This window comes from Xiphias gladius, chromosome 18, assembly GCF_016859285.1.
Source record: "Xiphias gladius isolate SHS-SW01 ecotype Sanya breed wild chromosome 18, ASM1685928v1, whole genome shotgun sequence".
NCBI classification, from domain to species: Eukaryota; Metazoa; Chordata; class Actinopteri; order Istiophoriformes; family Xiphiidae; genus Xiphias; species Xiphias gladius.
The window spans coordinates 18,368,603-18,383,319 of NC_053417.1; the positions used below are offsets into that span (position 1 = coordinate 18,368,603).

Consider the following 14,717-nt stretch of genomic DNA (forward strand, 5'->3'; position numbering starts at 1 on the left):
TTGGAAGATTTTTTATCATAAAAGTCTCCTTAAGTGATTGATTCATCTACGTATTCAGGTTAAATAAAAAGTCTGATGGCAGCCTTCTTCCATTCAGGTTTATTTTCTTTCTGTCACATTACATCACATAGGTCACATTATCAGCATCATACATGGTCATCCATCTTTTCAAGCACTAGTCATAGGCTTGACATTCACACAAATACTCTTTGAGTGCACCACTCCTCAGAAAGTGCTTCCTCCATGTGCGTGGGACTGCTGATGAAGACCAAAGGCTGTTCCCACACACAAGAGAAATCTTGCCCTCCAGTGAAGACCCAAGGCTGATGTCGTGTTTCCCTCAAAATGCTTTAGTGTGTGTGTGTGTGTGTGTGTTCGTGTGTGTTCGTGTGTGTGTGTGTTCGTGTGTGTGTGTGTTCGTGTGTGTGTGTCGGGATGCAGTAAGCATCTTAACATTTAGAGGAAAACAAACTAAAACACCCTTGGGTTATCAGTTACTGAAAGGGGAAACCTAACACATAAAACCCTTCAGTGTTATATCTCCTAACAAAAAAACGAAACAGGAAAAAAAATCAGCGATGCTAGACATGCAAAACAACCTCAAACTCAGCCAGACAGTCAATCAATCAATCAATCAATCAATCAATCAATGAGAAAACAAAGCAAAAGTCAGTTTTCACACCAGCCAGTGTAAGGCTCAGTAAAAACAACGAGAGAAAAAAAATGGTCATCAAGTGAGAGATCTGACAGACAGAGGGTAAAAGCCTGGACAAACAATAAGAGCACACTAGAAGAAGCCGAAAACTGCGTGGAGCTGCCATTGCAATGCATTACATTTGATTTGGAAGGAGATCTATTGGCTTTGCTGCTGCTAGTTTATACACAAATGAAAAAATGACATTCAAGAAAGCAGCACATAAATTTTGACATATTTGGAAATAACAAAGGCTTTTTTATGCACATTTCAAGGGTTTAGTTTAGCTTAATATACTGGGTAAAGGCTTGGGTGGGACCACAGTAAAGCTGGATAGCACAAGAACAAGAAATGGAAAAGGACACGGTGATCAGAGAAGAATCACTGTAATGAAGAGGAGATGGGAAGAATATGTCTATTAGGAAACAGGTGGAAGACACTGAAAGCATGCTGTCTGTTGGAATGTGCAGGGCAGGATAAAGATTCCTGCAAGGTTCAAATTTTCATCATGACCAAAGGTCGAAGGTTATCCTGCCTAACAACAACTTAACATCACAACCACAAACAACATCCACGACAACAATAAACACACATTATCCAAACAAATTACTATTTGGCCGGGAGAAAGACAAAAGACAAACAGCAACAGTGTGAGCGAGTAGCCCAGATGTCACCAAAAAGCTCAAGTTAGTTCTTGTTCCATTATAAAGCATCTCATTGCACAAAGTAAGATAGTAAAGCAATACTGCATGGTTGTGTTATGATTTAGCAGTGTGGCGACAGCTGTCTGTGGGTGTTAAAAGATTTGGATACCAAAATCAGGATGCGCTACTGGTTCACTACAGGCAGTACAAACTAGCCAGCAAATATACCAAAAAAAAAAAACAAAAGTCTTTTTCTTTTTGTAAGTTTTACATTCAACAGGTTTTGTTTTTCTCCCCTTTGCCTGTAAGCTACAACATACATTGAATCTTTACGTGTTATGTCCACTATAGCTTCTCAATCGACATTTTAAAAAAATGAAAGAAAAATATTCTGAGCAACTGTACTGTAAAAAAGTTTCCTTTTCATACAACAGAGATACAACAACAATGAAAACAACAATATATGAAAAAGCCGCACTGTTCTCTTTTGTTGCATATGTACAAGAAAGCCCTGAAACTGTATATCCATCTATATCGTCACTGCGTGTCTCGTGTCTGCTTTCCATCCACTGTCCCTGCACACCCATTAAGTCATCTACAATCTCCATCTCTCGTTGTCTAGGTGAAAGTTTTAATTGTTGATGTATTTTGCAAAAAATCACCAATAAAGTTCTCTTGTCCAAGAACTGTGCACAACAACAACTTTGTACCCAGAGTTCTTTCTGCCCATGATGACCCAAGCCGCACTCAGCCGAGCTGAGCTCTTAATGCTGCAGCCTGGGCCTTAATGGTCACAGGCCAGTTTAGTGCAACTCGAAAAAAAGGTGGAATAGTGGCCAGCAAGCACAGGAACCTGTTAGCTTAACATGTGCTAACAGTCCCATTCATTGCCAGCAAAAGCATCAGCCTCTAACCCTGCTGGTTTAATCAAAAAGTGCTTACATTGAGGATGGAGAGAGAGCTGACGGGCTGCATTTGACACTCAATCTATGACCAAACCAGAGATAACAGAATTAAAAGTGGTATCCAGCACTAATAACAGTATCTACAGTTACTACCTCAGCTCAGTAAAATGTAAATAAGCATGAAACTGCTTTTTTATTTTTTTATTTAAGTAAAGGAAGCACAAAGATGAGCTTTATGGATAAAAATGTGTGTGTGTATAGTGAAAATACCCCAAGAAATAAAAACGCTGTAAAGTATTTGTTATCAAGACGATAATCTGTAGCTACTGACTAAGACCGGTGTTTTCCCATCACTGAGACAAGGCAGGTGCTGCTTTCGGCCCTTGGCACTCCTCCAAGGAAAGGCAAAGTGACTGACTACCTAAGTACCACACTGTACTTCCCAGTACCACACTTCTACAACTGCCAGCACCACTATGTTTAGTACAATAAATCTGACACAGAGAGCAAGACATTAACTGTCGACTGATCACTTGCTAATAATGGGGGACCTCAGAGGCACAGAACCCCCATCCCTGACACCCCATTTATTCCATCGGGCAGTGACGACAACCCTCCCACCCCTTCGAAAAAAGAAAATGCTTTCACTTCAAAATTTGTTTATATAAAATGTCCATGTATAAAAACATGTTTCTGCGCAGTGCAACATAGTGCAATTTCATTAGGTCAGTATACCTTTTCCTTTTTATGTTCTTTTCATTGGCACTTTGTGAAGTTTCTGACCGGAAGAGGTCTGCCAGCTGCTCTCACAAGCTGAGAGAGAGGGAGACCTAGCTTATCTGGGATGCCACTGGAATAAACACTTTACAGGCAGGATCAGTAATTTTCAAAATAATATGGCGGTTTATAACAGGAACTGAATGAGATATTAATAACTACTATTACAGCAACCATGTGTGCTTAATATGTTTTCGCCCACTGGCTTCAAGCAGGCAACGAACAATCAGGCATCTGCTTCTCATCTATCGTTGAGAAGTGATAACTGGTCGCTCATAATGTGGTATCAGCTGACAGCAGACAGCACGAGTGACCCTTTAGCGACAGAGGACACCACAGGTGTTTCTATGGCGACCAAGGTCTAAAGTCGCACCGATCCTCGGTCAAGGAGTCCGCTCAAAGTTGGCCTGCTCATGTAGGGAAGGACAGGCACTCTGTATTTTCGTGTGTGTGTGTGCGTGTTTGTCATACGTTGCCATGGCGATCAGGTAAGATCAGTGTTAGGAGCGCTTAGAGAGTAGAGGACACGCAGCAGACTCTACATTCAAAAAGCTGCTAAAAAACAGCGCAAGGGTGAATCTCTTCACCGATATACATCTACTGTCATGACTCTGCCTCTGGGAGCAGATCAGAAAAATACCTGTTAATCTTTGTCTGGATTCTGGGTGTAATGATAGAGTTGTGCAGACTGTGAAGCAGTGAGGCAAATATGTGATTTTGGGCTATATAAATAAACAAATCGACTTGACTATATGGTTGGGTATGGGAAGCAGGTTATCATCTTAGAAAACGTTCAGTATTGTCTTTTATCACATTTATTTAAATCTAATGTGATAGAAATCGACTCAGAGCAGGTTAACGACGACTGTAGGTTACTTATGAGGGGAAAAATATGAAACTTTTAAAAAAATTTTCAGCTGAATGCAGGAATTTCTTAAAAACGTTCTTAATTATGACTATTGATGTTTGGTTTTGTCTTCTACTTCCATCATTGATATCACCAATAAGAGATCATCATTATGTTGTCCATCAATGTCATTAAGTCAATTACAAACACATTTCACCCTGCAAGTGTCCAATTTGAGGCTGGTAACCTTTTAAGAATAACTACTTGACTCATTACACTGTATTTGTCTTTGTGTTGCAGTAGAGCATCTTTTATAAATATTTCTAGAAAAACAGAATTGTAAGATTGCTGCTGTCTTTGCATTTTTTCAAATTTTTTCTGTTTTATATCTTGGATAATAGAGATACCAGGCAAGTAACAAATTGGGTTTTGACATTAAAGGGTGCTTTTTTCTTAGAATGGCCAATATTGCTGGAAATTGCTGGGAAAAAACAAAAAACAAAGATAAAAGTTATATATATAAAAAATTACAATTTAAAACTATCTAAAAATCTACCTAAATTGTATCTAAAGTTTGGAAAACTTGGCCTGCCATTTGCTAATGCAGGCCTATTCTTAAAAGTAAAACTCCACTTTGGTACAACATTTTAAAACTTTTTTGTTACACTTACTTCCATATGAATCAGTATACAGTTGACCACCATCACGGCTGCTCTGCACTTGCTTGATTTGATTCTTACTTTTCATTTTCAAATGTCAGACCAGAGTGAAAGGGAATTCTAAAGGATTAAACACAACATCTACTAAAGACATAGTAAAAAGTCTTGATACCTATGAAGTTAGGTTTGGTATCTACAAATGTTGCACTGCTGGTTAATGATTATTATTCCAAAGACTAAAGATTGGGTAACCTCTCCATTTAAAACTGTAAGAAATGAATTAGAATGCCTGACTTATGATCAGGTAGTGATTGTTTGGTTACAATCTCTATGTTATTTACCTACATACACAATTTACATCAGTCAGACTGTATGTTAAAGTTTCAAAGGGTAGTTATCATTCATGTATCATTCATTGGGGTAAACAATCTCTTACATCAGCGGTCAAAGGAAAAAACTGGGCTTATCTGCCTCAATTCCCCTTAACAATAATGACAACCACAAAGCAAGAAAGACAATATTAAATGCTGTAATTCTGCTGATTGCACAGTGCAACTGCTAGTTGCATAAGCAACTCATTGCTGAAAATAAACTATATATAAGAAATAGACATCCACTCTCTCAGGCATACGCTGTGGTTACAGTGATACTCTAAAAGAGGACTTATTTCTTCAAGGTGCATATCTCAAGGGTACAAGAGAACAAGAGGGGGAAATATATTTCATATATTGTGTACATCTCTCGAAAATATTTTGGAAGGTCAAGGGGAAAACTCTTTGTACCACTTTGTGTGAGGTTTTGTGCATTTTTGTTGAATTACAAGAAGTGTCGCTGGCTGTACTGAATTTGATTAATGAACAGGTTGTTAGATATTGAACAATATGTGTTTAAACATACAGTTGATACCCAGTAAGGCTGCAGAAGACAGTGATGTTAGATTCGGTATTGAACTTGCACCTACGCTGTTGGTTTTAAGTGAATAGGCTTTTTTGCCTTTGGTAGGTTTGAAGTCCCTTAAACAGTGACAATGAAAAACAGATATGCTACAAAGGTCTTACTGAGCAATCTGGCGTTAACCCTTGAACCTCCAAAAAGATTCATGATCCACCCTGTAAACAGTAGCTTACATGATGCTCCTATAATGAACAATAGAGTATACCCAAAAGCTTATCTGTAGTCTTTAAACTTTGCCTTGAGTTGAGGCTGTGAAAAAATGGCAAGTGATAAACAAAAGTCAAATCAGAAGGTTCAGAATCCAATTTAAATGTTTCTTTTTTTCCTTATTTATCAACAGAGTGAAAATGTCTCAGTCTCAGTCTTAGAAAAAGTCTCCAAACCTGCATAAAGTTCTTTTTTCTTGCTGATTTTTTTGTTTTTGTTTTTGTTTTTTTGTTTTTTTTGTTTTTACCCACCAGTTTTATTTTATCTTTGTGTTTGGAAATGGAAAAGAGAGAAGGCGAAGCTCCTGCTGGGCTGGAGGAAGCAGCGCTGAGAGCTCCCTCATGAAGAAATCTCCCCTTATCTCCTCAGTGGAAGACTCCACTTTGCTGTCGCTCTGAGTGAGGAAGAGCTCATCTCACACACACGGGAAGAGGACTGGATTAGTCGGTGAATCTCTGACAGGCTTTTTTCCAGCGACAGGCTGTGCACCACATGTCTCTCTTCTCCATGCCGTACACCTTTCGGCACTTCTTCGCCTCCCCACGGGGTTTCCTTGGTAACAGCAGATGTGACAGCATAAGGACATGCACACAGACATCAGGGCGCCCACACGTAAAAAAAATTCACTTACATGTAAAATGCACTTGAACGCACCTAAATGTGTCCATGCGCATTTAGGTGCAGGGGGAGGCACACATGCACATACAAATACACACAAACACACAAGTCTTTCCTTTAAACAAGTCAATATAAATGTGAATCAACACAGAGAAGAATTCTTTGAAGAGGTTGATGATTTTATACAAATGCAAAATTTTTTTAATTTGATCGGATATCTGATCTGATATGATTCAGCTCCATGAAGAGCAGTGCAAGGTCTTGAGGGTGCATAGTGTCCTTGTTCTGAGCTGGTTGGGTCTTATGAAAAAATGAATAGTGGCCAGCTATTATTCAAAAATTTTAACCTTAACATGATGACATAAGTTAGTGTCTCTATGTACTTATTTTACATCAGATCAGCAATAAATTATTAACTATAACACACTGCTGCAAATGTAATTACATTCGATTATTTCTCTTTTTAAAGGATTAGGATATTAATTTTTAATAATGCAACCAGCTAGAATCACTGTGAAACTGTTGAGTAAATGTACATAAGTGTCACAGACTGTAGTGATAACAGCAATTTGTTTGCAATTTTTTGCCAAAAAGAGAAAGTGACTTGTTGACACAGCCCCACATTATTACATCACTAGAAATAACTAGAGTACAACTGGCCCCACTTCCTGGACTTACACAGAATAATTTAACACTTCTAACACAATCAAACAGACACATGCACACAGAAAACAGCTGCTGCATACCTGGTTCCTGGTGCTGACTTAGCTGGTGGTGTTATTAAAGCATGGTTCTTGTTAACAGTGGTGTGCATGTTGGCTGCCGGCTGCCTCTTTTCACCAATGCTAACTGTTCGGACATGAGTCACAGGCCCCTGCAGAAGACATCATAAGTGCATTGCTCAATATACTACTGATATAGTGACGCCTCAGGGTGTCTGTTCTAGTCTCAAAAATAACTGGATGAAGAGAAGTCAAATATTAGGAATAAACTACAAAAAATTTAAGTATTACTAGTGTACCAGTTTAACTAACTGGTAAGAGTATCTGTAGCTAAACAGAAAAGCTTGGGTCAATAATTTAAGATTGCACATACTGAAATGTACAGATGTTTTTTTTTTTTTTACATTGTCTCTTATCTCCAGTACCACAACCAAGCCTTTATACAATCAGCGGTGAATTTGTCATATGAAATCCATTCCAATCATTTTCACTGTAACCAACAGGAAAAAAAAGTTACAGAGAGTACAGAGACAGCTTTAGCAACAGCTGTGAACAAGTTAAGGATCAATGATGTTTGCTTTGTGCAGCTTTAAATACTGTTGAACATTTTATTATTTTAGACAGACTTCGGAAGTAAGTTGGCCTCAGTCACTACTGTCATTCCTACCTTACTACAAGAAAATTCTTTATTGGTTTTGATTAACACGAGCCACAATACACCTGGATGGAGCTCTGTACTGTGAAACTTCAAAAAGCTTCCTATCATCAGCAGGCAAGCACTAGTTATCAGGGTTACACAGATGACATCCAACTTTGCATTGCCGTCGTAAAGACATGTATAGTTTAAAGTTTTCTGCTATCCTGCGTTTATCAATTGAAAGCATTACTAGAGTGAGGCTCCTCACACTGCTAATGTCAATGTAGAGACATCAATCTACACTTTCATCACTAGCTGGCTGCAATATCTTGAGGCTCTCCTTTGCTGTTTCCGAAAAAGACACCCAGTTCATTACATACATTTTTTGTGTCCCTGCAGTGGTTGCCTGTCAGTTTTATTATTGATTTTAAGATCCTTTCATTGGTTTGTAAATCTTTAAACAGTTCTGTGCCTGAGTACATCTGATGTGCTTATACAATACAATATGTGCCTCCTTGATCCCTCAGGTCCTCTGACTGTCTCCTGGCTGTGCCTTGAGCCCACACTCTGATTCAAGGCAATGCTGCCTTCAACCATTATGGCCCCAGCCCTTAAAACAGCCTACTAGAGACACTGAGGATTTTACAGTGTAACATTTAAACTTGTCTTTTCACACATATTCCTTCAGTTTCTTTTCGTTGTTGTTTTTACTTCATACTTACTTTTCAACTGTTTATTTATGTTCATTTGCATAAGTCTTATATATGTAGCATTGAGAAAGCACATACAGTATAATTTACAGATATTTAATATTGTACATGCATGCACATTTGGTTTAAGGTTTTCTTATCTTGAATGTACTGTATGTTAAGTACTTTGAATAGCATCTTTGGATGAAGTGTGCTATATACAGACAGAATGATGCCTTTCTATATAAAAAGATGACAGTATACAGAAGCAGGGAGAGTGAAAAACCAGAGCGACAAAAAGCTCAAATGGATACAAGTGGAGAAGCAGCTGGAGAGTAGTTAAGATTAACATAAAAGGGCGTGAGACAAAGCCTCACTCACCGGGGTGCCTTTGAAAATGACAGGAGGGGACTGCCACGACACACTGATGCCATTCCCAGTCCCAGTTCCAGGCCCGGTCCCATTACCACTGCCTAACCCTGCCAGCTCAGGACCCACTGGGATACTCACTGGAGCAGTGGCCTGGAACATGGACAACCACCCCACCACAGCCAGAAGAGGACATAACAGAAACAACGAGGGGCAGGAAAAGTGCAGGTAGAAACAGACAGAAAGAAAGTACAGAAAATAGGTAATAAAATTAGTGGGGAAGGTATTTCTCCACCTTTTAATCTGAAATATGCCTTCATATCAACGGTGATCATGAATCAAGATCAAAACTGCCTACCACAAAAATGTGTATTTTACATAAACAGAAAATTTTGAGTTTTACAATAGTAGTTCAACAATACTGGCAGGCACCTGTAGGATATGGCACAAAACAGCATAAAGACAGCATAAAGACAGCATAGACAGCATAAAGAATAGCCGAGAGAACAAGGCAGTACTGAATAGAAGAGTATGAGTACAAGCAATACCGTGAAAATGAAACAGGAGAAGTAGTTTAACTGTACGTGCATAACATAAGTCTATTTTTATGTGCATGTCATGTTGTTATGGCAACTGAAAGTTCAATACTACCTCGAACCACTGCAAAGAACTGAATTCAATATTGAATATTTTAAAAATTTATACTTTAAGCAAATATGTTCTTCCAGGTGAAAACTTTTCATTTTTACCTTCAAGGGCATACAAGTTAGCAGTGCACCTAAACTGATTATGATTAGAAGAACAGGAAGAAAAATAAGGACGAGCAGAAGAAGAGGAAGGAGGCATGGAATTCCAAAGTTGCTACAAAGCAGTTCAATTAAAGCATTACAAGCAGTAATTTAAGCAAAATTAAGTCTCATGACTAAAAGTTTTCTGGCTTGAAAATAGTTTCACTTCATTCTTCATGTGAACCTATGTTAATATTTGCAAGTAAGTTTTCTCCTTTCTCTTTCCGATACAGTATATACTCCCACACTAGTGTAGGAGTTAAGTAATTCCCCTGACCTCGGTGCTTTCTTGCTATACTGATCTCAAAAACTGCCTCGGCAAATTCCATACAACACAAAACTGAAACTTTGTGGTTTGGTAACATATGAATTGCTCCATGTTTTTTCTTGTTTTCAACTGTACTGCAGTAGCTGTTTTTTTGTTTGCTTGTTTGTTTTTATAAAAAAAATTAAATTTAGTAGTGCAAGTGTGTCTGTCCAATATCTGTCTGATGGTGTGTGTGGATTACCTGGTAGGCGTGGTCAGTGCGGATGTGGCAGAGCGTGGAAGGAGCTGATTGACTGAGCAGAGTAGGGGCGTGGTTCTGCGAACCATCCATGTTGATGTGTTCAGAGTGAGGGACATCTGTAAGTGGTGGCGGGAAGACAGGTGGAGGACCAGCCGTGGTGGGCGAGGTGGGTGTGAGGCTGGACAAGCCTTCTGTTAGGCTGTCCATGTTGACCTCAATCTCTGAGTAGTAAAAGTCCTCCTCTCCATCACTGTAGTCCGAGTCGCTGTTTCGCCTGCAGGAAAGAAACAGTAACTACTTAAAAACTACACATCCCCAACTTAAGATATTTTTAACTCTAACTTTAATTCAGTTTCACCTTTGAAATGATAATGAACTGCATGAGGCCTCTTAAAGTTTTGGTCAAGCAGCTTTTGAAGACATGGCTGATTCAAACTGTAATGCTATAATGGAGACCCTCTCTTCATTTACTTTCTAATTCCTCTGACCACAGCATTTTTATTGATGCACAGTATTACAATCTGTTGGCCACTCACACTATAATTGCCAGGTGTTATAAACTTTGATATCTCTCTCATCAGCGTCTTTGACCACATCTTAATATAGACAATACAGGTGTATCTTAAGAGCTTAGAAAGTGTTTTCCGCTTTCATTTCAAATCTCTAAGCATGGATGCCAGAAAATGCAAAGCACTTACTTTACTATATGCGATAATTTCACTAACCTCTCTCTAATCTGCAGTCACTAATTTGATGGCGCAGGTCCATGATCTCAAATGGACATTCCTCTGAGGTGCATTAGCCTAAAGACTGTTGGCTGTGCTAGAGTTGGGTTGAGTGGGCCTATGATATACTGCCACTGCAATCTAGCACTTTATTTTCATGCTGTTAGACACTGACATTTCTGGGGAAAGTAATCATAAACCCCTTCTGTGTACTTAAATACTAATAAATATTTATTCAATTTCACAAAATTCAGTTGTAAAATTAAAAGTAAACCATTTTTAGATGGTTTTAAACTTAGTTCAGTATTCAGAAAATTGGTTTTTGATCATTTTTATTAATAATAAGACAGCCTAGAGGAACTACTATAGCTTCCATTTTACCAAAAATGCACCAACAAACTCAGCATATTTCTGCACACTTTGCACATATTTATGATTTTTTATGATAAGCTATAAACATACAAAATCATGGCGAAAATAGAAATTTCAAAGCTTTAAGATACATTTCAAAATACTGACTTGGGACCATAGTGATCATGAAAGATGCAATGTTCAATTTTACTAAAGTACCACTGACCAATCTATAAACATAGGCACAGCTGTCAGTTATATGACATAACAAGACTAGGTCAAAACCTACTATGTGGCTGGACCGCTCTTTATCTGTTTCTTCTCTCCTACTCTCTGTGCTCATGTATACAGTAATTTAAAACAGCTACATTCCCAATAAAGCTGTTCTCGTTTACATGTTTTCCTGTTTATATTATAAGACAATGGAACAAGTGAAATAATGACTGAAACGTAGCCCATTAAGACTACATGTTAACCAGCAGTCACTTCCAAGGCATTTCCAAGACGCTGCTTTGCACTGCTAGAATCCTGATTTTATAACCATGACGTAGCCTGACAAAATCACCATATAAATAAGTTAAAGACAATAGCTGTAATGTGATTTCAGCTATATTTACTTGTACAATGATCAATCACAGAGAAAGTTAAAAAGCTCATTCACATCTGTGTCAGCTGTCATGTCGTCAATTGAATGAGATGCAGAGAGAGGTGTGCCTAGGGAGGGAAAGCCCAACCTCGTGCTCGCAGGCCAATACTGTCGACTCTATTCGATGGAAAGTATCAAAGGTTTGTTCAAGAAGTTACTAAATATGTCACTATGTACTTTTGGGGGAAAAAAAAAAAGCCGCTAAAGGGATCTGAAAAGTTGGTAAATCTAGCAACAAAGGTACTAAGTTGGCAACACAGCCTGTAAAAAACCACTGCTGACTTATTAGAAACTGTTCACGCCTGTTCATTTTGAAAGAAAAACGACCAATGGGGAAACTCCAACACTCGGCCGGCTGACCAATGGTGTATCTTTAGCACTCAGTCAGTCAGCAACATTCGCATTTATAGGGCTGGCCCCACCATTGCGGTCCAGCCAAATAGGGTAGAAAATGGTTATTCTTCCCAACAGCAGAGGGCAGTGAAAGCCAGTGTGCTGAAGAGCTCCTCAGACAAACAGGCTGGTGCTGAGATGACAATAACTGGGATAGCTGTTTTGTGGACGTCTGTTTCTTCAAAAACTTTGAGATTCAACTAATGCATGGAGTAACAGTAGGACTCTCTCTTTCTCTGTGCATTTAGTAATAGATGAACATGAAAATATCATAATTACACTCCCTTTCAAAAATTTCCATCAATACTATTTATACAAACTCAAAGTTATTACTGCTTTGTATTTCACTGGGCGACGAATGTATCATTTTATTTTATGTCAAGTGTACCTGCTGAATTGGTCAAAAGTAGTTAATGTAAACTAGTGCTGTATTGATAAAAAAAAAACTCACAATATGACATATTTTTGATAAAAATGGACCACATATGATACAATGTGTAAGTTTGGAGAAGTGATAATACACAAGCTCAGCTAGTCAGGTGTGAAGTCAGCCAGTTGGAAAGCATCCAAGCTGTAGCAAGTAAGATGTGTGTCACTTTTCTTGTGTTACCACACTATTTACATCAAAGTTTGACAGTTTTACCCGGAAACTGCGGAGAAAGGATTGCTAAATTTTCACCTACAAAGTGAATGTCTTTATTTAAGTGACAAACTAACCCTGCAGTTCTACAAAACAAATAGACATCATCAGTATTCATGTACACTTTAGCAGAATTAATTCTGAATAAAATGTGCAAATATGACTACAAATACAAAAATCCACAGTTGTAAACAATGACAACGCCACAATTAAGATCAACCTACTGTCTAGTGGTGGTGAGCGTTCGTGTAGGGGTATAGCTTAAGACAAAAACTGTGGCTAAGCATATGATACACACAACTAGCAGCATGTGAGACTTAGAGACTTAAAGAAATAAAGAATAAGGAAGGAAAAATATTCTAAATTCAGTGTCAGTTTTTAAACCTTTTACTGCACATTTATAAGATATCTAAAAAAATGCTGTTAAAATTTGATCAAAAGTCCCTGCAAATGGGATTGTTGAAACCCAGGACAGAATAACTGTGTGTTTGGTTTTCCAGTGATGACTAGCAACTCACCCCAGGTGGACGGTGCGGATGTGTCGCTGAATCCCTGAGGAGGTGCTGAGGACCTTTTCACAGTTCTTCCACAAGCACTTGAACATCACCTTCATTGAGTTCTGAAAGACATTCACCCCAAAACCAACATGAGTAAAGTGATGTCCAATAAAGACAGCATAAAGTCTCATGGAAACAGATTTGCAAAATTTAAACAAATAAATTAGACATGAACTGATTCAGTTAATTCCACTTTGCAATCTGTGAATTTATGCTATTACATCTGTTTTTGGTAGGGCGCTTGGGTTTTCAATAAATTTGGTTTTCAATCAGCTTTCAGCCCTCATAGAAAGTGAAAAAAAATAAACATTTTATCTGAAGAACATTTATGAGTATTTCAAGGGACACAGAGATTTACATAGTATGTGTTCTCATGTTCTTCTGTGTGGATCTCACTAGCAGACTCAATAGAAAGGCCTTCGTGGGGGATTGAGTGCCAGTCTACAAGGGGACAAACACTACACCTCATTAGAAAGCTATTAGAGCAGCAAGCCTATAAAATGGAAACCCAATATGTGACAAGCTCAGACACATACAGAGTAAGAGAGAAAGAGAGAGAAAAAAAAACAGGGACTGAGTGGGGACAATGAAACTGTATCCTTCTCTGTTTACCTCACATTACTTTCATGTTCACTTACAGAATGATGAGCATAATAAATGTACTATTTTTATCTCCTCCTGTTGTCTGTGCAAGCTGTGGGCTGAGGTGAAGATCTATCATACCGGAAATAGTTTGGTGTTAGGTGCAACCTGGGGGTGCCCCCACTATTGTTTAGCACATCATACAGACAAGTGACAAATTAAAGGAAAAACTAGATAAAGTGTCTTAGTAAGGCTTTGGGCCACAACTTGCTGCCAAGAAAGCTTCAGTGCGCCTTGGTATTGATATGTAGTTCTTGAGAAATGGACACCATTCTTCCAAACTTATTCCCTAAATTTGGTGTTTTGATGCTGGTGGTGGAGAGCGCTGTCTAACATGTCCATCCAAAAGCTCCCACAGGTGTTTGACTGGATTGAGCTTTGGTAACTTCGAAGGCCATAGCATATGAATCGCATCATTGTCATACTCATCAAATCATTCAGTGACCCCTCTGGCCCTATGGATGGGGGCATCATGTTTCTCCACTAATTTTTCACGTTTTTCCTCTAATTTGTCACCGATCTGTACATAAATGCTTACTTCCCCATGTGAACACAGACATGCACACAGCACATGTGTGACTTCTTTTTAACCTCTGATCATTAAAAGTAGCATTGGGAAATGGTTATCATATCTGATCCTCCTAAAATCTGATTTTACATAAAACAAAGAATGACCCTCCATGGTTCATAAGCAATCTGTGAGGAGATGGATGGAATGAGTGGGTGTTTTTATTTCAATTCATT

General features: G+C 38.5%; 1 protein-coding gene across 3 annotated transcripts in view; it reads right to left on the reverse strand.

The window, feature by feature from the left end:
• Window positions 1–88: 88 nt before the first annotated feature.
• The window catches only part of si:rp71-79p20.2 (zinc finger protein 704), a 42,698-nt gene continuing 28,069 nt past the window's right edge, over window positions 89–14,717 (reverse strand). For 2 of the 3 annotated variants that reach the window (XM_040152336.1, XM_040152338.1), the window contains exons 5-9: window positions 13,293–13,393; window positions 10,020–10,293; window positions 8,735–8,875; window positions 7,052–7,179; window positions 89–6,239 (exon numbers count right to left, since the gene is read on the reverse strand). In XM_040152336.1, the coding sequence (XP_040008270.1) occupies window positions 6,128–6,239; window positions 7,052–7,179; window positions 8,735–8,875; window positions 10,020–10,293; window positions 13,293–13,393 (756 nt within the window). In that variant the 3' untranslated portion in view covers window positions 89–6,127. The remainder of the gene's footprint in view (window positions 6,240–7,051; window positions 7,180–8,734; window positions 8,876–10,019; window positions 10,294–13,292; window positions 13,394–14,717) is intronic. The other variant, XM_040152337.1, reaches the window with a different exon arrangement.